Source organism: Fulmarus glacialis, unplaced genomic scaffold, assembly GCF_000690835.1.
Source record: "Fulmarus glacialis isolate BGI_N327 unplaced genomic scaffold, ASM69083v1 scaffold13652, whole genome shotgun sequence".
Classification (NCBI taxonomy): Eukaryota; Metazoa; Chordata; class Aves; order Procellariiformes; family Procellariidae; genus Fulmarus; species Fulmarus glacialis.
This window is the reverse complement of record NW_009198541.1, coordinates 1,210-27,531: the sequence shown is the minus strand read 5'-3', so window position 1 is coordinate 27,531 and position 26,322 is coordinate 1,210. Positions and strand designations below refer to the sequence as shown.

The window sequence follows — 26,322 nt, the reverse complement described above, 5'->3', positions numbered from 1 at the left end:
GCTCTTCACATAGTAACTGAATTTCCTCCATCTTTCAGTTTGACAGAACACAAGGATAGAAAATCTGTTCAAGAAAATGCTAATGACAGTCAAAAGAATCTAAATTCCCTGATAAGTTAAAGCCATCATTAATATTTAAAAACAAACTGGTCAAATACTGCAGTAATTCCAAATATGACAATACTTAGGAAAACAGAATTGCAGGTTCCTAGCATTGCATTTTGCACCAAGTTTCAGACCAAAGCAAACCTGAGAATTTTATTTGCGTGAAGCTGATTGCTAAAAGGAGAAAGAATTCACAAAAGAAAAAAGCAGGTCCTAATTCTGTTGTGGCTGTCTGTACAAGTATAAGACTACATTATCTTGGTAGTCCCTTCCTGTTGCATGATTTCATGAAAAAGATATAGCTTGTCTAGACACATGAAATTCAAGTGTCTAATATACTTGTAATAGCTTAGTCAACACAAGAACTCATGAAATCACACTGCAAGAGAGTACTGTATTTTGTTGTAGTTACCTACAACCATTAAAATCTTTAGGGGTCTGCTAGCATTAATTTAAGTTCAATGAAATTGTGGCTAACTTGGCATACAAACTATTTAAATTACTTTTTATAGTGGAGGTGGCCAGAATTGCTAGTTCAAAATACTGTTCTAACATTATACATACCTTAAGTTCAAAAGATAAAACAAAACTGGGCAAGAGGAAAAAGAAGAAAGTCAAAACAGTCATTTATACACCACAAAATAGACACAATGAAGTGACACAAATGCAGATTTTTCCAGAATTGGTGAGTTGCAGAATGTTCATTAAAACTGTAAATGGACTCCTACTGAGTTGAGCTGAATCTTGGTTCATTAAACAAGACATAAGGGAGGATATACAGCTGATTTGGACAAATTATTTGCTTTTACTCCTCCTAAGTGTCTTTTCACCATACGTCAGACGAGTTCAATGGACAAGAAAAGGGATGGGAACAGATAGCTGCATCTGTGTTTTCCCTCTTGCTTTGGCTTTTGGTAATCAGAATATAGAGGAAAACCAAACTAACTTATGGCATCGATGTACACTGATAAAAATAATAAAATAGTCTGAATCAGTGGAAAGTAAGGACTTTTACAGCACTCTTGGTGATTTCTAAAATTGTCTGGGATAGCTGAAATCAGAATAATCTTTTAAAGGATTTACAGAAGCACAACTGTAATATAGTGAGTATTGCTGTTCAAGCTGTTTTGGAAGTATTTTTCTTGTGTTTTCTTTTTCAAGTATTTATGAAAACAAATTTTATGAAACTCAAGAGAAATTTTATAAAGAGTTGGTACATTTGCAAATGCAGGTGAGTTATTTCAGCTCTGTATCCACTTCCGTGGTATAAGATCCTATCTTGCAACAGTTCTGCCAAGGTGTTAATGAACTTTGACCTCAAACTTCTTTTTTTTAATAATTTTTTTTTTTTTAAATCAAGTTTATCTTGCTTTGTGGCTTGTTTTTGCTGTATTAAAAGGCAAGAGAAGAGCTATTTATTCAAGCTCACTACTCTGCTTCTGTAGTAGTTTTAGAAGAAAACGTGGCATTAATACAACCTCCCCACACACAAGATGAATTAGTGAGTATACCCACCAGACAGTAGCCTACCTACTACAGAGAGCGACTGCAACCCTGGAGGAAGTAGGAGTTTACTGTAGGAATCAACTGCATTAGAGTTCTAACGCAGGAGGTATGATCAGACAGGTCTCTGTTTCCGATCTTAATCGGTCACTGGTTGTAACTCACTTTTCCAGTAAAGCTATGAACTTAATTTCTCAATTCCAAACTGTCCTTATTAACATTGTAGGTTCTAAAGACTGCACACTCAGGAATGTGTGCCCTAAACCAGCAAATCATGACACTATACACACTACCAATAAATATGCCCTAGACAAAATAAAGGAGGGGAGTTACTATCTTCAGTAACAAGATTTCCTTTAGCAGGGTCAGCAATTACAACTCGTGATTCCACAGAAATCAAGAACAGTCCTGACTCCAAATCCTCTTTTCTGTTGAAGAAAAAAAAGGTCCGATAAATCTAGCCAAACATTGAGGAGCATGTATGCTTAAGGCCATCGTGCTTCCTCAAGCGAGGGTGGAGGAAGTTTTATTAGGAGTGAAGGGTTTAAAAGCCACTGAAGGCAAAGCGAGCTACAACATAGGTCATGACTGTTAATGCTGCACCCTTCTTCTAGGCTGTCCAACATGCCATATTCCTTGTCTTCATATGCAAAGGCAGGATCATCATTAGAACTATATGTTTTCTTGGTAAGTGCTTTTTCCACCGTTTTCCAACTACTCAAACAGGTGGGTTTTAACCCCTATTAAAAGTCCCTCTCCACACCTTAGCATTAACAATTTATACTCAAGGAATTAAGGCCCAGATCCAGTGGGACTTGAGTGGAATGTAAACCCTTATGGCCCTCTGCCTTAAAAGCATTTGCTCATTGGTAAAGTTATCTGGAAGTCTCAGTTTCCACACCCAGTATCACCTCAATCTTATTACTCCAGGGTATCTTATTTAAAACCTTGGTCCAATCCATATAAAGCTTGAAGGATCAATTCGATAGCCCTACTTACAGTTTGTCTGGGATCTCTTCACGTTGACTGCTACAAACTATGTAAAACAGAGGTTTCTATGTTCAATAGATCAGAGGAAAAGACTCCCACCAATACATGAGAATTGCCATTTCAAAGATGAGTTTGCCAACAGGCAGGTATGGTCATCTCGCTTCCTGAAGAAAATTTATGATTCATGGGGTCACAGAATTTATTGCAAAAGTCTCCAGTTCCTGTGCAAGAGCTATTTTTGGATTTTATTTGGTGATTGTGTAAGATATGCACATATATAGGATCAGGGACTAAGTCAGACTTCCTCATCCAAGCTCACTGCCAGCAACACTAAGTGCCTGCAATGAATCACAGTCTTCTGCATATTGGGAAGTGCTTTAACCACTACAATACCGTAGACAGATCGCCAGCAGCTCCTTCTCCTACTCTATTTTAATGGCAGTAAATTAATTGTTTCAGAAAGGAATAATTTTGCTACCTAACACTATCACAGGCACTTCCCTGAAGCCTGGACTTAAATGCTTAGGCCTCCAAGAGGAGTGGCACTTCAGTGCACACATTCTGCTTTCTGTGCCTCCCACCAGCTAGTTGAGCTGGTCCTTACCCATCCTGCATGCTGGCTGTTTCAAACATGGCACTGTGAAAACACTCTTTGCTGCTCTAGTTACATTCCAGCCCTATGAGAAGTTCCCATTAACAGAGATCTGCCCACAAGCTTCTCACAGCGGTGCTCTCTGATCCATTCAGTCCAGCTACAGGTAACCTCCAGAAGACAAGCAGTAACATCTTCCATGCACTGGATCCACATCTATGGGCACAACAGCAGCAGTTGTGTCCAACAGTCTCTATGCTTTGTAACAGGATCCATAGTTCCTCACACAACACCGCAAATATGTTCTTAGTTACTTTTAATCAATCAATATAACCAGGGGTTTTTTTTTTTGTGATGCTCCACTTTCTAGACCAATATCATGTATCTTTTTAATATATTTCCCTTCTCTTAACGGTTTCTCTCCAGATTTACTTAAAGCAAGGAATCCATTTCCTAGTTGTTTAAATATATTTGAGACACCCCACCACTACAACCAACTTCTACCCATCCAAGAGAAGTGGAACTTTGATCGCCAATAGAAGTTTCAGTAGCTTTCTGAGTGGACTTCAAGTTTTTATAGCAAAAAGTTGTACCTTTGTCCAGCCAGGAAACTTGACATAGGTGTCTTGAGGCAAGTCTGGAATCCCTCCAGGAATTGAAAGTCTACCAGTGTAAAAAGTAGGTGCTTCATAACTCAGTGGATTGCCAGATCTCTTTGGTCGGTCAAGGTGGCCATTAATGTCATGGTTCACTGCTCCATCTATATCTAGAGGATAGATTTCCCACTCAACAAGTATATCTTGATCAAGAGTTAAATTTGAAACTAGACCCTAGGAGGAGGAAAAAAAAACAAACACCAAACCATATCATAATTAGCTTCATGTTATTGAAGTTATTTGGCTGCAACTAGAAATCAGTCAGAAATAAAAACTGAATCAAAAGTACTTGCAACAGCTGCCATTCTGTGTATGAAAAAAAACAAGCATCTGGTCTTCACCAAGTTATAAGCTTTGCTTAAGAATAAAGGGTTTCATTTATTCTCTGTGAAAGATCTGTTCCTCTTCAAAGTTTTGAGCTTTCACTGATGCCTAAGTTTTTTTTTCAAACTTTTTTCCCGTAACTGAAAATTTCTGTTTTGCTTTAACATGAACACAATTCCAAAACCTGGGGCTTAATAAAAAGCAGAAAAAACCATTAAATATTGTAAGTTTGAGATACCATCAAGAGATTTGGTAACACTGAGTCACTAACCCAAGACATTAACCTGCACAATAGCAAAGAAAGCAGTATTTCCTTCCTACAAATCTTCCACAGCTAACATACAGTATCACAAAATCAAGGCACATGCTTTGTGACCCTGATTCAGTGAAATACTTTAAGCTTACAGTCAGCTTCAAGCCCACGGAGTCCTGTTTCATTTCTATGGAACCACATGTGCAGCACACCAGGGTACTTGCACAATGAATGCAAAAGCAAGGTAAGGTCATGATTTAAGAAGAGTGAAAGGAACATTAAGTTACCCCTGCACACATCCAAATTGTGTTATAATAATAGTTTCTAAAGTTGTGTTTCAGTGCAATGCAAGGGGTTGATTTTAAAGCAATGCTGCTACATCCATATAATCGCTTGAATAGACCCTGCATAGAAGCTGTTTTTCAGTGCAACTCCAGTTCTGTTGCAAACACCACATGTCGAACAGGAACAAGCAAAACCACATTTTTTATGGCCTTAGAGGGCTGATACCATGTCATGTGTCTCTTCTGACGTCTAATAAGCATTGCACTGACTCCACAAGCCTCATCATCCATACGAGCAATAATTGGTTTTCTCTTCCTTTACCTAGATGCCCACGTTACAGAACAGGAACTTTTTTTTTTTAATTAAAATAAAATATCTGCACAGAGTTAAGTGGCAAAACTTTTCTATACAACCTAGACTTTACTCTGTCTAGCAGTCAATTGAAGTAATGCAACATAATTTTAGCCCAAACTTTCTAACCTGCGTGTCCATCTTTAGGCACTACAGTGTGATTTTTCAAATGAGATGAAGTGCCTACTAAGCATTCTTACTTTGGTCTGCATAAGAATGCATATTCAACAGTCCAGATATATAAATTTTCCAAGTAAAACAAAGATATAGGTGGCACTAAGCATGTCAAAAAATACAGAAAAAACAGAAACCACACTCTTCCTTCGTGTCCTTCAACAGCAAGACTTGGATCAGCAGGATGTTTTAAAACCAAAACCCTTTTAAGATTCCTTCCCAAAAGCTAGATGCCTGGTTCCATTTGAAGCTCAAAAAAAGTGATAAAAAAACCCCAGCCAAACAAAACCCAGAAAAGCTACCCTATTTCCTTAAAATGCGAGGCTTCACAAGGTAGGAACCTCTTCCCCTAAAGTTATTTTTGAAAGCACAAAATATCTAAAACCCAACGTATAATTATTCCCAGTTTTCAAAATCAACACAAAGAACAGCGTAAGGGAGGGATTCTATGGGAAGAAGCAATGCACATTTTCCAAAGCTACCTGCGAAAGGCTGCCTCTTCCGCACGGAAGGATCCTGCTTTTAGAGGATTATTCTCACAATGCACATGTCTACTAAGCTTGCTTTCACTCTTAAATCTTTAAATGGTTGAAACGCTGGTATAAGTGTGAATTTCAGCTCAACCACAGCAACGCTGAGCACCTCCCTAATCCAACCTCTAAACCTCTGTTACCTTAATTTAGCACTAAGCACATAGGTTCCTTATTACCTGGCCTGTTATTAAATAAATAAATAAATGCAACATTTCTGCTGCCTTTACATGAAGGCAAAACGTTGGGGAACTAGCTGCCCTCTCTCGCCACTCAGATAAAGGCAAGGTACCTTGAAAAGACAGTATAAACAGAGTTGGCACTCCTGCTGCCGACTGAATTTATAGGCCACAAGCACAGAAAACCCTCAGTTGCTGATGCTTTTAATTCAGAGTTCCCACATATATTTAGTTTTGTTCTGATTAGGATTTAAGTAACTGTATGCCTTCCAAAGCGTAAGATGGGTGAAACCGCTTTTTGATATGGTGAAAGCCTGTAGGCTACCAGCTTTGCAAATGCTGAGAGTTATATTGCTTTGCCTTGACTAGAGTCTTAGCATAATTGGAAATACACCTAAAAATCTCATCACAACACACTTAAGAATAAGATAACTGGTCAATTAGTCTCCTTCAACCAGGTGTCAGCTTCAATTCTTCCATGCTGCTTAATCATAACTAATATATCCTTCTTTAACTATGCAAACAGGCCCATCCTACTCATGGCAACATAACACAAGTGTGAGAATGGGAGATTCTGCCTACTGGAGATCTTGCAAGTCTCCTCCCAGTCTATGTTTTATGATTGAACTGGATTCTGTAACAGGCCCAAACTCAACCAGAGTTTGTGGTCTCATCAACTAGGCTACTCAAGATGCATACACATTTGGGTTTACTTTTTCCCCTACTTACAACTTTAAGAATCCTACTTCCTCACAGTATGTGTGCCTTTGCTTGATAACTAAACGGTACTGTTCAGGGACGTACCTTTCCTGTAATATTTATCTTTCTCCAGCTCTTGCATCCAAACTAACCGAGAAACACTTTGGACAAGTCTTAATTTTGCTCTGAGATACCTGCCACAGACAGAATTTTGTTTGAGAGGAAACAGAAGCTTCTAATTTACCTGGCATCACCTTAGCACCAAAAGGCACCACAATCATCAGGCAGCTATTAAACATTTGACAAGCTTTCTGAACACCGCCAAATCAATTTAGGCTAAGTCAAATCTAGGGGGTGTTTAAGAGATTCTTCCAGTTAGGGGGCTCCAAATCTCTTCTTAATTGTAAAGCTTTGTCATTACTTCATTATTACTTGTAACCCACTAATATAAAAAACTAAAAAAATAGCGTGCTGTGGCACTGAACACGGCAGAAACACAACACAAGACTGGCCTCTACAATACTGCTCTCTTTAGCAAATACCGCACAGTGCTTGGGATCCCATAAAGTCTAAACCCAGGAAAGTTTCCTTTTTGCCCCTGCCCTTCCTAGTGTTATGTTAGTGGCACTGCCACTGTATTGGGTTTACGTGGCAAGGTTTTGATAGCACAGGGGCTGCAGGGGTGGCTTCTCTGAGAAGATGCCAGAAGCTGCCTCCATGTTGGACAGAGCCAGTTCCAGATGGCTCCAAGATGGACTGGACCCGCTGCTGGCCAAAGCCAAGTCCATCAGTGATGTTGGTAGCACCTCTGTGATAACATTTCAGAAAGGGTAAAAACCACTGTGTAGCAGCTGTGAGAGAGGAGTGAGAAAAATGGGAAAGAAACAGCACTGCAGACATCAAGGTCAGTGAGGGAGGGGGAGCAGGTGCTCCAGGCGCCAGGGCAGAAATTCCCCTGCAACCCATGATAAAGACCATGGTGACACAGGTTGTCCCGTTGCATCCCATGGAGGTCCACGGTGGAGCTGATATCCAACCTGCAGCTTGTGGAGGACCCCACGCCAGAGCAGGTGGATGTGCCCTGAATGAAGCTGCAGCCTGTGGAGAGTCCATGCCCCTGGCAGGAGCTGTAGCTGGTGGAGAGGAGCCCATGCAGGAGCACAATTTTCTGGCAGGAGCTGTGACTTTTTGGGGGGGACAGACGCTGGAGCAGTCTGTTCCTGAAGGACTGCACCCCATGGAAAGGACCCATGCTGGAGCAGTGCTTGAAGAACTACAGCCTGTAGGAAGAATCCATATTGGAGAAGTTTATGAAGGACTGTATCCCATGGGAGGGATCCCATGCTGGACCAGGGGAACAGTGTGTGGAGGAAAGGGTGGCAGAGATGAAGCATTATGAACTGACCACAACCCCCATTCCCCATCCCCCTGTGCTGAGGGGGAGGAGGTAGAAGAGTCAGGAGTGAAGGGAGGTGTGGGGGGAGGGGTTTTTAAGATTTGTTGTTATTTCTCACTATCCTATTCTGTTTAATTGGCAATAAATTAAATTAATTTCTCCAAGTTGAGTTTTGCCCATGATGGTCATTACTGAGTGATCTCCCTGTCCTTATCTCAACCCCCAAGCTTTTCATCGTATTTTCTCCCCGTCCTGTTGATAGAGGAGTGGTAGAGCGGCTTGGTAAGCACCTGGTAGCCAACCAAGGTCAACCTATCACAGCCACTCATGCAGGGAGGTGACAGTCCCAACGTGTAGCATGGACCCAGAAGCATTCAGAAGCTTTCTGATAATTATCTCTAACACCTGATCAGTCCAAATCTGAACTGGCAATTTTGCACGGTAAAAAAAAAATGCTCATGAGACAGCCTTTCCTAACCACACTGAAAATATTGCAAGGGTACGCTGCTGGCAAATGAAATGGGACATGAAAAGAGATACAAAAGTGTATATATATACACATACATACATACATACATACACACACACACACACACAAATACAACCCCAGGATTCACAAGCCTCAAAGTAAGACCAAGATCTAGACCGATTTCCAATGCATTTTTGGAGTTTATCCAAACAGCTTTGCACACTTTAAAATGTTAGCTACAGGCTCAACTCAAACTGAAAGTCTTGTGGGCGACACTTTGGCTGACAACATAAGTGAACCAACAAAAAAAAAAAAAAAAAAAAAAGTCTGTCAGTTTTTAATTCCACTTTGATTTCAGTGACTGGAAAAACTCAAATGAAAACTAGTGAGTAGTTATATTTTGAGGTAAAGTTGCAGCTGTGTAATCCTGATCCCTTTGCTCTAACACACTACTTTCTTTATAAGCTGTGGAAAAGAGGAAAAGTCACCACAATCCAGTAATTCAAATGATTTTACTTACCTTAAAGTCATTATTGTATCTACCGAAGTTGACTCGGCCCATATTCTCTACCAAGATGTCCAGATTTGCTCCAGCCTTCCCAGTTATATTTATCATAAGTGATTTGTCCCTTTCAAGGACACCTTGAGGAACCTATATGAATTACACCACGAGGAAGAAAACAATAACCATTGAAAACCCTGATATTTGTCTCTTCAACTTGCATGAAGAAAAGAAAGGGGACAAAGGAAACAAACAAAAAAGTAAAAAAAAAAAAGTAATTTTCCTTTCCTCCTCTTGCATGTGAGCACACACACAGACAAAGCTGCTATGTCAATATTCACATTTCAGTACATCAACTGCATGTGCTGCTAGACAGCATTTGTCTGACACCAGCCATCTCTTAGCTGAATTCAACTAACTCAATCAACTGTTAGAACGCTAGTGGTTTTGATGCACCTGATTGACAAAAAGCAAGTTCTCAAATTTAGTCTAGTGACTGAAAAGATTTTGGCAATATCAGTGATTAAAAGGGGCTGCATCTTCCAATTAAGCACGCATCAATATTTAGCTTTATTCCCAGTCCCACAACATAAGGAAAGAAAGACTTGACCTGGACACAAAGGTGATGAGAGTCAGCACACGTCAAAGAATAATTAAAAAAATAGGCTATCAAAGTCTGTGAATTGATATTAATTCTCATTAAGCAGGAACAAAACCCTGCTTAAGGGAAGAAACGTGAAGTTCGCATGCTGTACAATAAACTTCTTTTTTTTTTTTTTTAACTTGTGGTCAGAAGCTAGTTTCATAAGGTAAGACACAGGCTCAGGCTTCCACTTCCCCCCACCCTCAAAGGAAAAAAAAGAGAAGAATTAAAAAAACAAAAAACAAAACAAAACAAAAAAACAAAAAAAAACAACCTATGGAAACATTGTAGAAAGCCACCAAGCATATATATGTCATTAACATATTTCATGAACCTGCAAGTAAACCCTTCTTCTAGTTTGTTTTGTTTTGTTTTTTTTTCCCCACTGAAGTCATGAATCTATATCAACATTCAAATATCTCAAAAATGGAAACAATTACATTTTCCTTAGAAATAATAGATAGGTATATTTTCTGAAATATGAATATGAACATTAGTATGAATCAACTGTATACTTCCTTACTTCCTTCATCTGATTAAATAAGATCATCTAATAAAGTTGTTTTGGTAAGCTGGAGAAAGGAGGAAAAAAAAAGGCAGACTGTATCCATGACTTTTGTGAAGGCCACTCATAGCAGAAATGAATACCAGCAAACAGTGTTTACCCCATCAACAGAGACATAGGCACGATCATGGACTCCATTTAAAGGTGAAGACAGTTGTGTTGGCTCCGTACAGTTTTTTGGAAGCGTAGTTCTGTACAGTACAAACCCAAAATACTAAGAAAAGAAAAGAAAGGAAAAAACCCCAAACAGATTAATAAACCAAGTCATTCCGTAGCTTCGGTTCAGGTCATGAATTAGAAATATCCCACATTCCTGCCTACACGCTCGGATTGAAACGTTAACCTTCATTCACTTCAGATAGCATCTATCACAGATACCAGCTTCAGATTAGAGTTCACTTTGACCTTTAAGTAATGGGTGTAAATTCCACAGAGTTTCCATTTTTAAGTGTTTCATCAGAACATCTACGTAACTTGAAAAGATAAGGGTCTTAGCTATGAAGGTATTTCCTCAACAGAAACAAAGCAGTTAATGACCGACAGTATTATTTCTTCATTAAAATCAATGAAAAGATAGCTGGAAAACCCCTTCATAACTGAGTTTATATAACAAACTTGAAAGTGCACTTGTTACTCAGTGCCCATAAATTGACATATTCATCAAGTCAATATTATCTATTTTAAAAACTACCTGATTTACATCAGGAACGTTTTGGAATATTTTTCACTAAGTTCCCCATCAGGAAAGAAAAAAATAAAGTAACTGGATTTGTTCTCATCACAAAGTGAAACACAAATTAAAAACAAGTCAAAAAATGCATTGTCTCTTTCGCTGAGTAGCCACAAAACCATTTATCTTCAAGACTTGGATTAGAACATAACCCTGGCAGGAAAAAGTGAGAGTAAACCATTTCCATTCTGCTGTAATTACTAGACTTGCATCACATTTGCAACAAGGTGCCCAGAAAAAGGGAGGGGGGGCAGGAGGGAAAGAAAAAGGTTTAAAAATATGCTAGGAAGCTCCTCTGGCTGCCCTCTTCTCTCAGGAGTTTTCCTAAGCAGAGTACTAAGGGTGGGAAGGCCAGAGGACGAGAGAGAAAAGCCTGCTAGAAATTACACCTAGCCATAGCATACTACCTGCAGCTTCTCTCACATCTCTCTATTAGTGGCTTGGAAAGGAGAAATCTGAGCTTTGAACCCCTGCTTGACTAATGCCATATCCCACACATCTGCTAAACTACTCCCCCCTCTTCTCCCTCCCCCAACTACTACCACCATCACATTGTCTCCAAGTAGTTTATTTTAGCTGCAGGCCATTAGCACCCATGCTCCAGTCTCCACAAAATTTGGTACAGAAATGATCAAGGAGCCATGTAACCTTAATGGAAAGACAGAGTCCCTCAGCAGCAAGGGAAAGACCTTTGACTGTGAGGGAAGATATGGAAGTCACCAAAAGTGACAGGGAAACTGATGCAGAGACTGACAGAGAGGGAACATAGGGGAGAGTGGGAGTCAGCAGAAGCCACAGGAAAATGCAGAGAAAGGTATTTTTCCTATCTCAACCAGTGGGGTGAATGACCTCCACAGCGGGCTGCAACAACTCCAAGAGGTTGCTCCCAAAGGTTTCTCTCACTGCATTCTCTTGCCTCATCATACATAGTAAAAGAAAAGAACTACAAATAAGTAGGAGGCCCACAGAAGTGTAAAATTGTATTCCCCAATTTCCAGGCCCCCTGACTTGTATAAGAAAGCAGTGTCTCAGCTACTGTGCTCACTCTGATAGCAGATGGGGAGAGGCAAAGAAAAAACAGGATAAATAATAAGGAAAAATAATAGTGAAGAAAAAGATGGATTAAAAAAAAAGTCTCTTAAGAACCTGAAAATCAATACTTCAGAGAGGAGAGAGATAAAGGTAAAAGCCTGGACAGCATATATACCTACATTCATGGAAAGAGGAAAACCTCGGGTGCAGAACAGGAGCGTTGTAGTATATGGAAAGGTCTCCAGTGCAAAAATCCAGGACACCTTTATAATACCATTACCTCTGTGCTGAGATAAGGTGTAAGACACTGACATAAGAAGAGTCATACCACAGAGGGTTGTTAAAATAAACTTTACAAAATTACTGCAAAGTGCCTACTAAAGGAATCCTCACCTGCTTTAGCTGAACAAAGGTTAATGGGTAAGTGCTTTTCACCGGTCCCGCAGGCGACAGCCTGTCAAGAACCTCCACCACAGTGCCCACCTGCAGCATAGAAAAAGCAGATATATGAAGGTCAGTAAATTTCAATCCAAATACAATAGCTTGCATATCCAGCCACCTAGCCAGCTAGCTGCATCTGTCCAGAAAGCAAAGAAATCTTAAGCCCCTATGTCATCCTTACAGACACATTAATACAATACAGTACAGAGACCTGATGAACCCTGAAAGAAACATCCTACATGTGGAGCAATGTTTTAAAAATCCAGATGTTTTAAATTTGCTATGCATTCATAAAAGTGAGCCTTTATTATTCAATGAGAACTAACCCAGGAGTTTCTCACAAAAGTTCTATAAACAAACACAACAGCCTGGACAATTAATACAAAACAACTATATTATCTAAATGTTGCTCAAATTATACTTAAAATCAACCTAGGGAAAATGCCACTGATTTCCAGTGAGTTACTCTGGAATAATTCTGAGCTAAGTAGTGATACAATTTGATTCCATCAAGAGTTATCCAAGATGAATTTACTCTATTTAGTCTTAAATGACTTTAGAAACCCTAAGGCTGTAATTCAGTGTCACATATAAGTAGCTGGACTGATTTTAGTGAGACTGCGACAAGGTTTAGGCTAGTCACATGCATAAGTACCTTGCTGAATAAGGACTTACATGTGTACAATTAAATTGCCTTTTGTTGCCATCTGTAATTTCCTTTTGCAATTATAGTTTTTTACTCATCTACAATTCTCTCTCAAAGCCCACTATCAATTTTATGTTAGTCAAGATGCACACAATATGCCCAGAGTCTTACAAGCTCAAAAAAATCAATTGCATTCATATTTTTCATGCAAGATGTCAGTGCGTTTCACCAGAAGTACTGTCACTGTTCAGTGGTAATTACACATCAGGCATTCAAAATATTTCTCAAATGCAAATTTACTTTCAAATGCTTGAGAAAAAAAACAGTAAAAAAAATTAGGCATTTAAAATTATATAAGACTGTATACTGTAAGAGCATTCACAGCAATACAAACTTCTGAGGCTACTTCAACAACAGAAGTATGGAATTTTTGCCAAGCATACATGAAATTCAGCAATGCTGAAATATTACATTATATATCAAAACGTACATCACTTTGTGTGAAATCCTGTATGTGACAGAAGTCAGCATGAATTGTCTACGTACACGCAATTATTTCTTCAGTATAGTACTGGTTTTGGCTGGGATAGAGCAAAATTTCTTCATAGTAGCTAGTAGGAGGCCATGTTTTGGATTTGTGCTGAAAACAGCGTTAATACCCCTGAAAACAACAGGGATGTTTTAGTTACTGCTGAGCAGTGCTTACCCAGAGTCAAGGCCTTTCCTGCTTCTCACCCCACCCCATCAGCGAGTAGGCTGGGGGTGCACAAGAAGTTGGGAGGGGACACAGCTGGGACAGCTGACCCCAACTGACCAAAGGGATATCCCATACCATATGATGTCATGCTCAGCGTATAAAGCTGGGGGAAGAAGAAGGAAGTGGGGGGACACACTGGTGATGCCTCTGAAGTAGAAGCAGCATCCCTCGGGAAAGGATGCTCCCCACATTCTGGGTCTTAAACCCCTAAACCCTGTCATCTTGCTCACATTTCAGGAACCCATCTGTTGCTGTTCTGCCTTTGCCGGCCCTCATTCCTCATCTTCAACACTTCTCTTTTGCATCTATGCAACAAGATTTTTTCCTCATCGCCTGCTTTTCTGTCTTCTGCTCTTCTGTAGCACTGTCAGTGTCCCCAGCATCTTTTAATAAATTACCTTTTTTCCCCACCCAAGAGAATTCTTTAAAATAATTCAATAGCTCAAAATGAACAACTGCCTGATTGGGGAACAGCAGGGGAGTTTTTCATATTTTATTTCTTTTCCCTCCCCAACTAACCTGGGTTCCCCAATTATTTTCATCTGGGGCAACCTATTTGCAAACATCCAAAACCCAGCAAATATGACAGGCAGCACTGCTAAGGGCAGAGATCTCTTCTCCTCAAGTTTAGGTCCTGAGTAGCTGAGTACTCAGGTACTTAAGGACTGAATTATCACAGAATATCTTGTGGAAAAAAAAACAGAGAACAGCCTGCTCTGGTTACACGTACCTCTGTAAAGTACACCGTATGACTCTTGAAAATACTCTGGAGTCTCCTTTCCCCCTTTCTTTCTGCAAAAGTGTCAAGGGAGTTGGTTCACTGCAGTAGATTCAATGCTCTGCATAGCAGACTGACTGCTGGACCTCGACTGCACAGGGAAGCTTCGCATAGTACCTGTTTTAGCACTGTCACTGCAAACGATATAGCTGGGAAGTTTACTATTACCAAAGCTAAGTCTTATCATTTAGAATATTCCCTCTCTGATATTCACCCAAATACATTCAGGCATCTCCATGCAACAAGGTGCACTGGACCTGGTCCCAGCAGGGGCTAGAATGCATGACGGAGTTGGGAGGACGGCTTTGGCTGGGATGGGACAAACCCTCTGTGATTTGAGACTCATCCTGTGCTGCAGGGTAACCAAGCAGAGGAATAAACTGCTGCTGAAGTTAAGCAGTGGGTTCACAGAGCAAAAAGCAGCCTTTTTCCCGGAAAACAATTCTAGAGGCTTTCAGTGCAGATGGCAGTATATCTACAGGCAATAAGAGGAACCTCACACCTGGCAGTTTAGACATGCCATCTGGATTCCTAAAACTGCTGGGTGGAGAGTAAAATACCTCCTGTCAAAAAAGCAGGAAGTGTAGAAGGTGAGAAGGTGCAGGAACAGGGCTCCCAGTGTGATGGCCAGGTCAAAGCTGCGGTATTTGAGCAAGCTTAGTCATCTGACTCCTCCTTTGTAAAACAGGTGTCTGGGCCAGGCACGCTGCAGCATTCACTTCTCGAAGGCATGAAAGAGAAAGTTCATTGTTCTAGTGAAATTGGACAGCCCTATCCGAGAGCCATGAACCATGAGAAGATGGGAGAGTCAAAATCTGATTGCTAGGCTCCCAAACGCTGGCAACCTATGAAGTAGGTTGTAGAAGTGCTGGGTGTACTGATAATGGTATATAGTCACTACCAAATATAAGCCAGTTCAGTGAAACCTCATATGGCAACCCCTGCCCTAAAAAGTCTGAAGATACTCAAAGGTTGTTGAAAATGATATAGATCTGTTTCAACTTCACTGGTGAATCATTTTTATACAAAAAGTAGTTCTGCCCACCACTTGAGTGGGATGACTTGAAAATGCCTGCAAAGCCTTATCACTACTAAATTTTGCAATACTTCAGCTGCAGTGCATAACAGATCAGATACATCACTGATTGGAAAGGTGGCTGCCAAATTAAAAGTACAAAGTATAAAATCAAAGCATTATGAACTGGTTTCCAGTACACCAACTGCAGTAATCCTCCACCTCAGAACAACTTGTCTGTGCCAGCAGAATGAATATAGCCAACTTCATACCCGTTGTCTCTTCCATCCCCCCTTAAGGCATCCTCTACACTCACTGCAGGAACCTAGTTCTCAACCGTGTTTCACAGAAAATTGTCACTGGTCCTAAAATGATGGTGCTATGGACAAACCCCAGCTACTCATGTGCTGACCAGTTATATCACTGTTGTCAGACAAGATATAGCAAGGCTGGGTTCTGCATGCTAGGTTCTGCATGCTTTTCCCTTGGCAGGAAACTAATTTAATTTCTCTCATCAGCTACAGATCTTCACAAATCTTATAAGAAACTTTTCAATAAATTTAAAAGTCTTATTGATATATGTTCCATATTCAAAATTTAAACACCTAGAAGTATTTAAAAGATATGTATATCCTATCTGCTGCTTCTACTTCAGAGGCATCACCAGCTACAAAAACACTCTTTGCTCATAGCTCTCATACTAGCATTCCCCCAGCTACATTACTCATACATGAGTTATCTTAGACAACTATGATTCTGTTGTGTTAATAATGTATTAATTTCAGTTCAGTAAAACTTCAGACACATACTGCATATTGCAAAAATTATCTTTTTATATCCAGAAAACATACATTTTCTCATTCTCTACCCTGGGCATGATTCCTAACTCCCAAGCTCTGCTCGCTCCTTCCTGAAAGTTCGGTTTCAAGGTTTTCCTCTTTATTTTGTATGATATCTAGAGACTGCTGTGACACCCTCATAAACATGTTTTGCAAAAAGCAAACATACAGCATTACGGAAATATACACAGCATATTACAGATGTTAATTTACCTTCTGCAAGCGAACCTTCCCGTATGCAAATTTGGGTGTTGTCGGAGGGATAAGACCTTCTGGTAACTGCTTATACTAGAAAGGGAAGGAGGGGAAAAAAAAAAAAAACACACAAAACTTAAATACAAACATGCTTTAACTGAATTCTCACTTTCCACTTCACAACTTACAAAAGTAGAACTTTGGGCTAAAAGACTAGAGCTGCATCTAGTCTAACATGGAGGGGTTTTTTTAAAAAAAACAAACAAACATCTGACTTGATCACATATAGTAAACAATTTTTAATAACTATTCAACTTGAGGTAACGGTAAAAAGCATAGTGAACAAACGAGCTGCCAAAGAATCACAATGCCCTTTGAGCCCTCCTGTGGTTAGAGCTTGCATTACTGTCTTCTACAACCCTGCAGTCTCCCCAGTCCAAGGGAGCTTGACTTAACGTTTCCAAGTCTGTGGAGCAGTAATTCCACCTGACCCTTCCTTAGCAGCACTTCCATATGGGAATTATTAGCCTCTTGTGCCTTTCCCTTCAGTGTTACTATACTCCACAACCATCACCTGCTAATCCATTACTGCCTGAGCTGGTTTCTTTGAGAAGCAGGCCTTGAGACCACAGCTTCCTCCACAGCTCCATGAATCCTTGAGGTCCCATCGTTAGCTTCCCTCTGGTCCTGGTCTAGACAACTGCCCAATCAATCACAAGGAAACATGACAAGGAAACACTCTGACTGCTGGGCTATTTTTGTTTGCTTCTTGCCCTATTATCTCTAGGAAGAACCATCTGAGATCAGCAGTGAGAAGGGGTGAAGGATGTCCACCACTTTCTTGACACCTTTCTTGACACCTCTGAGGAGTGGCAAGTCTAGACAGTGGCTTTCTGCCCCATACCCTAGCCTCCTCCTTTCTGAGCCTACAACCTTCTTTTCTCCCTGCCATCGCCCCTTCTCCCTTTCCTGCCATTACTTGTCTCCTGTAATGTCCACTTTTCCTATCTGTTCTTTCATTTACTGAACATGACCCTGTCTGCACATTATAGAGAAAAAACTTCTGCAGATGAGATACCCATGCGATCAAGGAATCTAAGCCTACATTTTAATACACATGCACAAATGACTGCTCTTGTGAAGACTATCTTAATCTGCACATTTGGTGACTTCTGAGTACTTACTTTGGCAGCTCCTAGTTGTTTTGTTTTGTTTTTTAAATAAATTTGGTGAGGGGCTGAAAGGGCATTTTTCTTAAGAGATTTTACTTTGATTGCAGCTTGAAAGTTTTAGCACAAGGCATGATTTGCTGGGCTTACACATGGTATATCCAGCATAAAACTCATGCTCAAAAGCTGACCTCTGCAGCAAGACAAGGTTGGGTTTTTTTGTTTAGTTGGTCTATTTTTTTTTTAAACGTTTAGTTGTTTGGTTTTTTGTTGTTTTTTTTTTTTTTAAATGGACCACAGCTGTGTAATTCCCAATGCCCTCCTGTCAAATTTCGACTATGGACTGATGAAAGCCTGATTTATATTTCCGGTAACAAGTTCATTTCTTCCTCTCTGTATTTGAAAATAATCAAGATATTCTGGCTTAAAGAAAAGAAAAACTATATTCACCCAAAAGAAGAAGTCAAAAGTAGGAAATTTCAGCCCAAATAGTAAAAATTAGAGATTGCTGTCAGCAATTGAAAGAAGCTGTAGACTGAAACCCTTCTTATTTATTACATTTATTAACGGAAGGAAACAGTAAAGGAATATTATAACGTGTTAGCCTTGTGGCACAGCTAAGATCTTGAAAGCAGTCATTAGTTACAGGCAACTTAATTTTCTTTCATCAGCTCCACCTCAAACTGCAACTGAGTAGATAAGACTGTTACGGGTTTAGAACCCACCGCCGAGACAGGAAAACTTCACTGAGATCCTAGGGATATGGAAGGTAAGAGATAAAGAAACCACACCAAAAAAAGCTGTACCATGACCCAACACACCTTAGGTTAAACTGAACACTTCAGATCTTATCAAAGCTATCTCAGTGCACTAGAACACTACTTACATTTCAGATAGGGATCTTGCCTTGAAGAAAACAACTCAAAAACAGGAAGTTTGGGAATTTCTCTGGTGAGAAAAGCTGTATCAAGACAGGAGGTTCCCCTTGAAAGGCTATCAAAATTATCCCATCAATGGAAAGCTTAAGGATAATGGAGAAATTGAAGAAAATGATCCACAGCAGGCCTTCCACAGGTACGGAGATAAAGGCGTGCTCAACCCTAGAGAAAGTGTAATACACTTTTGGGAGATCTACTCCCATCAAAAAATGTCTTCTCATGAATAGGAATGTTGCTGGCATGCAACAGGACAGCGAGTACAAGCCTGAGCCTTGGCAGATCCCATGGAATCTGTTTTTAAGCCTCATCTGAATGGCCTCCAATAAGGCTATTCAAAATCCAGATATAGGTGCCATGTTTCACTTCAATCTCCAGTTTGTAGAGATACTGTGCATTTTTACAGCAAAGGCAAAGCTGGTCCCACCCACTAGCTACAGTTTGTGGCATCACAAAAACAAGATGTGTTCATTTGGATAAGCACGCTCCTTCTCAGAGAGGCCCAAAACCACAACATGAAGCTTGGGATACGGACAGCCAAAGCACTAAGCTGCAGTGCGTATCAAGCTGACATTAAGTGATCAGCCTGAGCCGACTGAATGGCTGATCTCTGCTGCAAGGGTAAAGCTCTGTTCACTCCTCCTCCATCTCTACTCCCAGCCAAACCCTTCCTGCCTCCTTCTGCTCCCCTTGTGCCAGCACCGGCTCTCATCTAACTGAGCCAGCCAATTCGCTTACTGACCTTGAGTCGAAAGAAGACAAACACAGAAAAAAAGCAGAGCTGAATCATTTCTGTGTCAGACCTGCACCAGTATCCCCAACTCCGAAAGGAAGGAGGGAGCCATCAGCACAGAAAGGATAGCCAGAGAGGTGCAAGATCTTTCCCCTTGTGTAACAACAAGCAGTTCGGTTGGCCTAATCGCCTTGTTCTACTTCACTTCCCTTACTTGCAGAAAATAGTAAATTCAGAAGTAACTTATACCAACACAAGATTGAGAGAGTTTGCAATACACCAGGGATGTTTCAAAGACCCATTCTAAATATATCCGAGGGACACTCACCATACCAATGACTTCCCTCAAGGCAAAATATTTTTCTGTCAGATCCCCCGCTTCACTCAGTGGAGCATCATAGTCGTAACTAGTGGGTTGTGGCATATAGGGCATATTAGCACCTAAGGGAGGAGAGGGGAAAAAAAAAAAAAATAGAAGCAGTGAAAGAGTTGTTTTTTCTCCAAAGGTATCAACTTTCAGAATCCTTTCCAATCACAGCCAGACTCTGCTACATTTTTAGATTCAATGTAGGCCTTGGTATTTGGCATAGAGAAACTATTTCTGACGGAGGACAACGTCCTTCTGAGCTCACACTGCTCTGTTTTACAGTCTTCAGAAATATTCTGAAGAGAAACAAATTTATCCATGTTTCAACTGTTTCAAAGGACTGAGCGAAGCAGAAGTACCTCTGCAAAGATAAATACCATGTGGGTTTAGTACAACATGCTGGAAATAAACAGAGAACAGCTAGCACAGTCATCTTTTGCCATGTGAAAGCAGGCATAGATTGTTCTTTCGCAGAATACCTTACTACCTAATTCATAAACAGCTTCCCTACATCATTAGTATAATTTAAATAATTTCTTACCATTCCAATAGGCAAAGTTAGTCCCACCTATAAACATGTACCTAAAGGAAAAAAAGCCATCCACTTAAAACAGGTTTTGCTGAATTGGGAAACACCCCCCCCCCCCAAATTAACCTCTACTGAACACATACTTACAAGTTAACGTTAGCACCACGTGCCAGGATTTCATTAAGTGTTTTAGCTATAGTTTGTGCGGGTACAACAGAATGACGGTGCCCCCAGTGATCCAACCATCCAGTGTAAAACTCAGAATTAACCTGAAAGGAGGCAAAAGAGGAAGGGAAAACATGAAGAGGGAACAAGAACAGAATTCAATGTGATTCAAGGTTACTAACTGTAAGAGGGAAGGAAAAAAGGCACCTTGACTCATTCGAGCCATTTTAAACTACTATAAATACAGCAAAGTATACACGAAGACAGTCCTTTTCAGCAGATTACTGGTTGAAGAAATTAAAGGATTGTTTCAATAATTTTATAGGGACACTTTGAAAATAATTGCTTAAGTACCAAAGAGCATGGATTTCCTTGGAACCCATCAACATGAACGTCTTTCAGATGCTTGGCATTCAAATGAACGATGGGACCAATACAATCTCTGCAGAATAGCATACGTAGATTAGATGTAATGAAAAAAAAAATTTTTCAAATACTCAAATTGTGTTCTCAACAATTTCATAGCACAGAGATAATCTTGTACCCTCAATGGGCCTTCTTTGTCAAAATGGCTTCCAGTGATCTCACATCCCATTATAGCTTGTGTAAAACCTCTAGGGTAGCTGAAAACAGGAAGCAACTTCTAACCTGCCCTTTTAATTTTGCTTTTAACTTCCACCCACACATGTACCTCACCAACTCATCTAATCATACTTACTGTTTCCACTGCTTTGTAAACATTTGTCTTAGCAAGGAAAAAAAAACTGAAACAGAATCAGTATCTTTTGAGACTAAAATAGTATTTACAGAACAGCAGTTAATGTGGATTTGACAAACGCACACAGAAGCTCCTCTATTCAGTTTTTCTGACTGACTTGGAAATTATGTTGTTGTAAACCTGTCCCTAAAATTGTCCAAAACATTGTTGTCAATCCTTTCTTATTAACCACTGCAAGATTAGGAATGATACAAGAAATTTAAGTGAAAAGACATACCAAAGGGCCCGTAGGTTCACTGCCCCTTTGAGCCAAGAATGCTGCTGTGACATTGCCACCTATAAGCAGATAGAAATAAAATTGAATTGTTACATCCATGACTTTCAGTCCTTCATTCTACTGAAATAGGTGCTTTATCTCCCTTTCGACATCTAGCAAAAATCCAGACAAGATAGTTACTTCAGAAAACACAGAAATGAATACCTTTGATTCCAGTGTTTAAGTTGCAGAATTTATTTAAAATATGTATGCATGCATGCATTCAAGTCTTTGCTTTTGAGATACAGCTTAAGAAAACCCGGCTTTTCTCAGGATTGACATCCTGGCACCAAAAAGTCAGATGTGTCAGAACTGCTACGTGGTCATTGGAACCTATAGGCCCGGGGTTGTGGTACCAAGACTGTGGGGAAGAACAGAAGCCAGGCAATCTCTGAAGAGGAGTTTCACTTCTGATCAATCCTAGTGGCTCAAGCCATACAGACTGGAAGTAACTACTTCCATGAGTAGCTCCCCATCTCACAAATGATACACATGAAGGAGTTCACAATTTCAATCTACTTGTAGGAAAACAGATTTCTGCTAAGCACACATCTTTGACTGTAGAGAGAATAATGTACAAAAGAGGCCACATATAAAAAAAATATGGAAAGATCTATCTTGGAGTTTGTTTCTTGTGCTTTAAGCCTATTTTGCCAAGTCCGTGCAGTATATGAACATTTACATCATTAACTCTCCTCCTCTATCAAAAGGGCACTTTCTGAACACACTATGGTTGCTTAGCCATTCTTCAGGCTTATATCACAGCAAATTGTGGCAGTGTGCACATTTCTGGTTATGATCTTCAGCAGTAATTTTTTTTCCAGTAACCACTGGCTTAAAAAGAAATTAACTATGAGGGCTGGATTCTGGGACAGACAGAGGACACAAGAAAACCCCAGCACCAAAAAAAAAAAATTAAAAAAAAAAAAAAATCAATGGAATAAACGGCAACTATTACTGCTAATTTTTAGGAAATACGCACTATGAGCAGTGTAAATTGTTTATTCATGATTTCATGATGCGAGGAAGTGATTATGACTCTCTAACTGGTACTTGTGGGTGATTCTTGTACGTTTAAGAGTACATCAAATATACATAAATGCCAGGGAGTTGGACTCGACAATCCTTATGGGTCCCTTCCAACTTGAGATATTTTATATTCTATGATTCTATTACCCCATTTAAACAAAGCCGTCAGGTTTGTCAAGCAGTTAAGTCAGTTTGTCCTGCCACAAAAACAGACACAACAGAATTTTTGGTAAAAAACCGCAGTCTCCAACCTGGGGCAAAGTCCACTGTTGCATAAAGACCCTGAAGAGCTCCACACCTCAAGTGAAACTGGCTTGCACCATCAGTTGTGAACAGCACCACCTCATCCCCAAGATGCTGGCGAAAGAGCTTCAGAAGGGAACGCAGATAGTCATAGTCACAAGCGAAGTAGCTTCCATACTCATTCTCGACCTGCACAGTAAAAGCAAGTCAGTAAAGCAGTAGCCAGTTTCAGTCTGCATGTGATACCAAAAAATCCAACCATCCTCTTCCTTTGATGGCAATGCTGAAAATGTGATTTTAACTCCAGACCTGAGGAGTAAGAGAAGACAACACATCTAGGCACTCATTCCTCTCACCTGTATCTTACAGTGGAGCAATCATTGTGTAGAGAGAAGTAATTTTCCTACAAAACCACCCTCCACATACAAATGTCTACCCCAGCTACTTTGCAACAGTGATCAAAACACAGTCTATTTAAAATGGAGAACTATGACCCACTTCCCAAGCAGAACAATAAAACCATAGAACAGGTTGTGACATGGTCAAAACTGCAGCAAAATTGGACCTCCAGAACAAAAACACTTACAAAGGGCTCACATGAACAGCAAAGCCCTGCAATAGACTCAATGGACTGAGGGGAGAAGGACAACCCTGCTACTACTGAGAAGTACACATCTTGCCCTTTTCCCAAGGGGATGGACTTTCAGGCTCCAGATGCAATGCCACACACACCTGAAAGTTATTTCTGAAAATCCTATTATAAGCATCTTATTTCTGCCAAGGAAAAATTTTGCCTAGTGCTTTTGCTCAATAGACATAATACATTGTTCAAGAACGATGACCTTGGGCATATTATAAGAAGGGTCTCCTATCCCATCCTGTGCCAACCAGGGAGTTTAAAAACAAAAAAATTAAAACAAAACTTTTGTTATGGTCAAATACTAAGAATATGGAACAATCACCACTGCACATCTAGAAGTTTAATAGAGAAGCTACTCACCATGAACACACAACATTGCGTCCTGAAACATCTACAGCTTAAGTCAGGTGCTAAGAACTAAAAAGCCTAAATTTTGAGGCCGTTTTTGTCACAAGTTTTAGGCTTACTCCATACTGCTTTTGCTTCTATCTGCAGGTATCCTTATTCCCCTTTTTCCTGTCAGAGGGTTTCAGGTAATGTATTGTGGCTGTATGTGAGAACTGGCATGAAACTCAGATCTAAAAAGCTCCACAAGCTTCCTCTATTGCTTTCTACAGTTGCGGGAAACAACTTTAATAGAGCAGACGAGTGCTCTCTGAATTCTGGAAACAGTGCATTTGGTTCTTTTGGATAAGGGATTTCATCAGAATCTTTCAGCTACCTGAAACTGTTAAGGAGTATCTGTGACATTACCACCCAACACCCATGGAGTGTCTGCAAGAGCAATATAAGCATCCATGCTGCTTGGGTTCATTTGATTTTCAGGAAGTTACCTGCACCATGATGATTGGACCTCCATTTTGATAGAGGTGAGGCCTCATCTTTGGCAAAAGGACACCCATCCATTTCTCTACTGCTGCCAGATAATCTGTGATACACAAAGTATAAATGTTTCACAACTTCTCTGTTTTTTTCTAGTTTTTGTTTTAAATTATATATGGGTAGTTTTTACCTAGTGTTCTAAATATGTGAAGTATAACAGAACAGCATTTAATGGACTGATGTGCTCTTATACTTGTTCACAAATGTCAGCTGCCAATACAGTTTACTAAAAAATAAAACATTTAAATACTGAAGAACTTTGAAAATCACCAGAGAGACTTCAATATGTCTCACACAGGTTGTCCTAATACATTTCAACAGGAAAACAAATTTGAATGTTGCTATGTGTACTACTGTTTTTAAATAGATAATTTATCCCACAATGAGCAGAAGTCAGATATGATATATATCTTCATCCCCTAATACGCACTCCAATAACCACCTTTACCTGCTGTCTCATCTCATCCCTCCATGTCTGGTCCATGACCAGGTAGCACATAAGAATGCTGTAACTAGTTCTGGAACTAATGCACACTGACCAGCCAGGAACGACCCCCACAATGAGTGGCCAGTTGGCTGTTGCAAAACTGAAAAATTCAAAGTTGAGAGCTACCCTTCTTTTCCTCAATGGTGACAATGATTTGTCTCTTGGCACCAATTTTCATGAAACCTGTTAATACCTTGGAAACTTTCCACCCTACTTTGTTCGTTCTACATACTTCTTGAATGCACACTTCTAATTAAAAGTACTGAATATTTTACTCACAAGATAATTCATATTTCAGCTTAAGTTATCTAGTAATGGCTTCAAACAGCAAGTTGCCTTGCTGCTAAAGTGTATTTTTGCTAGTCCTTTTTGACGCCTTTACCTGAATCAGAAGACCTGAGAACAATAGATTTCTTCTCCAACAGCCATGCAGGAAGACCTCCCTGGGAAAGGAAAGGGAATCACTTCAGTGACTATTTTTAGAAAGTGTAAGAATAATTTAGCCTTTTATCAAAACACATATTGAGACCTGAAGGTTGATCTTCTACAAGTAAGAAATAATTCCCAATGAAAAAACAAATACAAAGTAAGCTTGCGTTGTAAGAAGTTACGTAGGATGCATGGGCTTTAATACACTAAACCAAGAGGCTTGTCCAAGGATACAAGTATGTTTGTCTACTTTAAGATTGAAATACTTGCATTAGATTTACCCTAGAAATGAGATAACTGTTACAAAAGGCTGTACCATGTCCCATTCTGCACAGATGTAAGGTCCAGCTCTCAGGATAACCAGCAAACCAGTGTCATTAGCAAGCTGCAGGAAATACTCTAGATCTTTGTCACCCGAAAAGTCATACACGCCCAGCTGGGGTTCGTGGTAGTTCCATGGCACATACCTATGAAGACAGAAGATCACCTTCCATTAGGAAACTGAAACTAAACCAGAACTCCAAATAATAACTGTTTGCACTACACGCCCCAGAGATCTGTAATGCTGAACTGGTCTTCAGATCAGTAAAATACAAGAATAACTCTAAGGCCTTTCTTCTGTGAGGTACTTCATATGGCAGAATATGTTAGAATCAATACTGAAAAAAGGCTTAGTACTTTGCAGTATGTCTGCAGGAGTCCATATCAATGCAAGAACAGATTTTGGTAGTGCCATTTTAAAACCATGATGTCTGTTCCAAAATTTAAGTAGTCAACAGTTTTGATGTCAGCAAGTCAGCTGCCAGTTGTATAGTGGTGGGAGGTTTGTGAAGAGATGAATACTGTAAACCACTTACAAAGGAGGTGGTCAGGAACAAGTTCGCCCAAAACAGCGCATGACCCCTTGCGAATGGATCACCCAGCTTGCACAGGAAACACCAACTAGGCTGACAGGTCCATGCTGCTGCCACTACAAAGAACTTAAAAATGTCTAAGCCTCAAATGATATTGCATCTAGGTCCCGAAAGTTT

At 40.0% G+C, this 26,322-nt stretch overlaps 1 protein-coding gene across 1 annotated transcript in view; it reads right to left on the bottom strand.

Moving 5' to 3' along the window:
- The window catches only part of GLB1 (galactosidase, beta 1), a gene marked incomplete at its 5' end in the record, with an annotated part of 26,162 nt that extends 384 nt beyond the window's left edge, over nucleotides 1-25,778 (bottom strand). The window contains 13 exons of the mRNA XM_009572950.1: nucleotides 3,784-4,020; nucleotides 9,027-9,158; nucleotides 10,317-10,430; nucleotides 12,372-12,461; nucleotides 16,668-16,742; nucleotides 19,815-19,927; nucleotides 20,395-20,435; nucleotides 20,530-20,651; nucleotides 21,543-21,601; nucleotides 22,862-23,042; nucleotides 24,327-24,421; nucleotides 25,245-25,305; nucleotides 25,608-25,778. Of these exons, the coding sequence (XP_009571245.1) occupies nucleotides 3,784-4,020; nucleotides 9,027-9,158; nucleotides 10,317-10,430; nucleotides 12,372-12,461; nucleotides 16,668-16,742; nucleotides 19,815-19,927; nucleotides 20,395-20,435; nucleotides 20,530-20,651; nucleotides 21,543-21,601; nucleotides 22,862-23,042; nucleotides 24,327-24,421; nucleotides 25,245-25,305; nucleotides 25,608-25,778 (1,491 nt within the window). The remainder of the gene's footprint in view (nucleotides 1-3,783; nucleotides 4,021-9,026; nucleotides 9,159-10,316; nucleotides 10,431-12,371; nucleotides 12,462-16,667; nucleotides 16,743-19,814; nucleotides 19,928-20,394; nucleotides 20,436-20,529; nucleotides 20,652-21,542; nucleotides 21,602-22,861; nucleotides 23,043-24,326; nucleotides 24,422-25,244; nucleotides 25,306-25,607) is intronic.
- Between the last annotated feature and the right edge of the window lie 544 nt (nucleotides 25,779-26,322).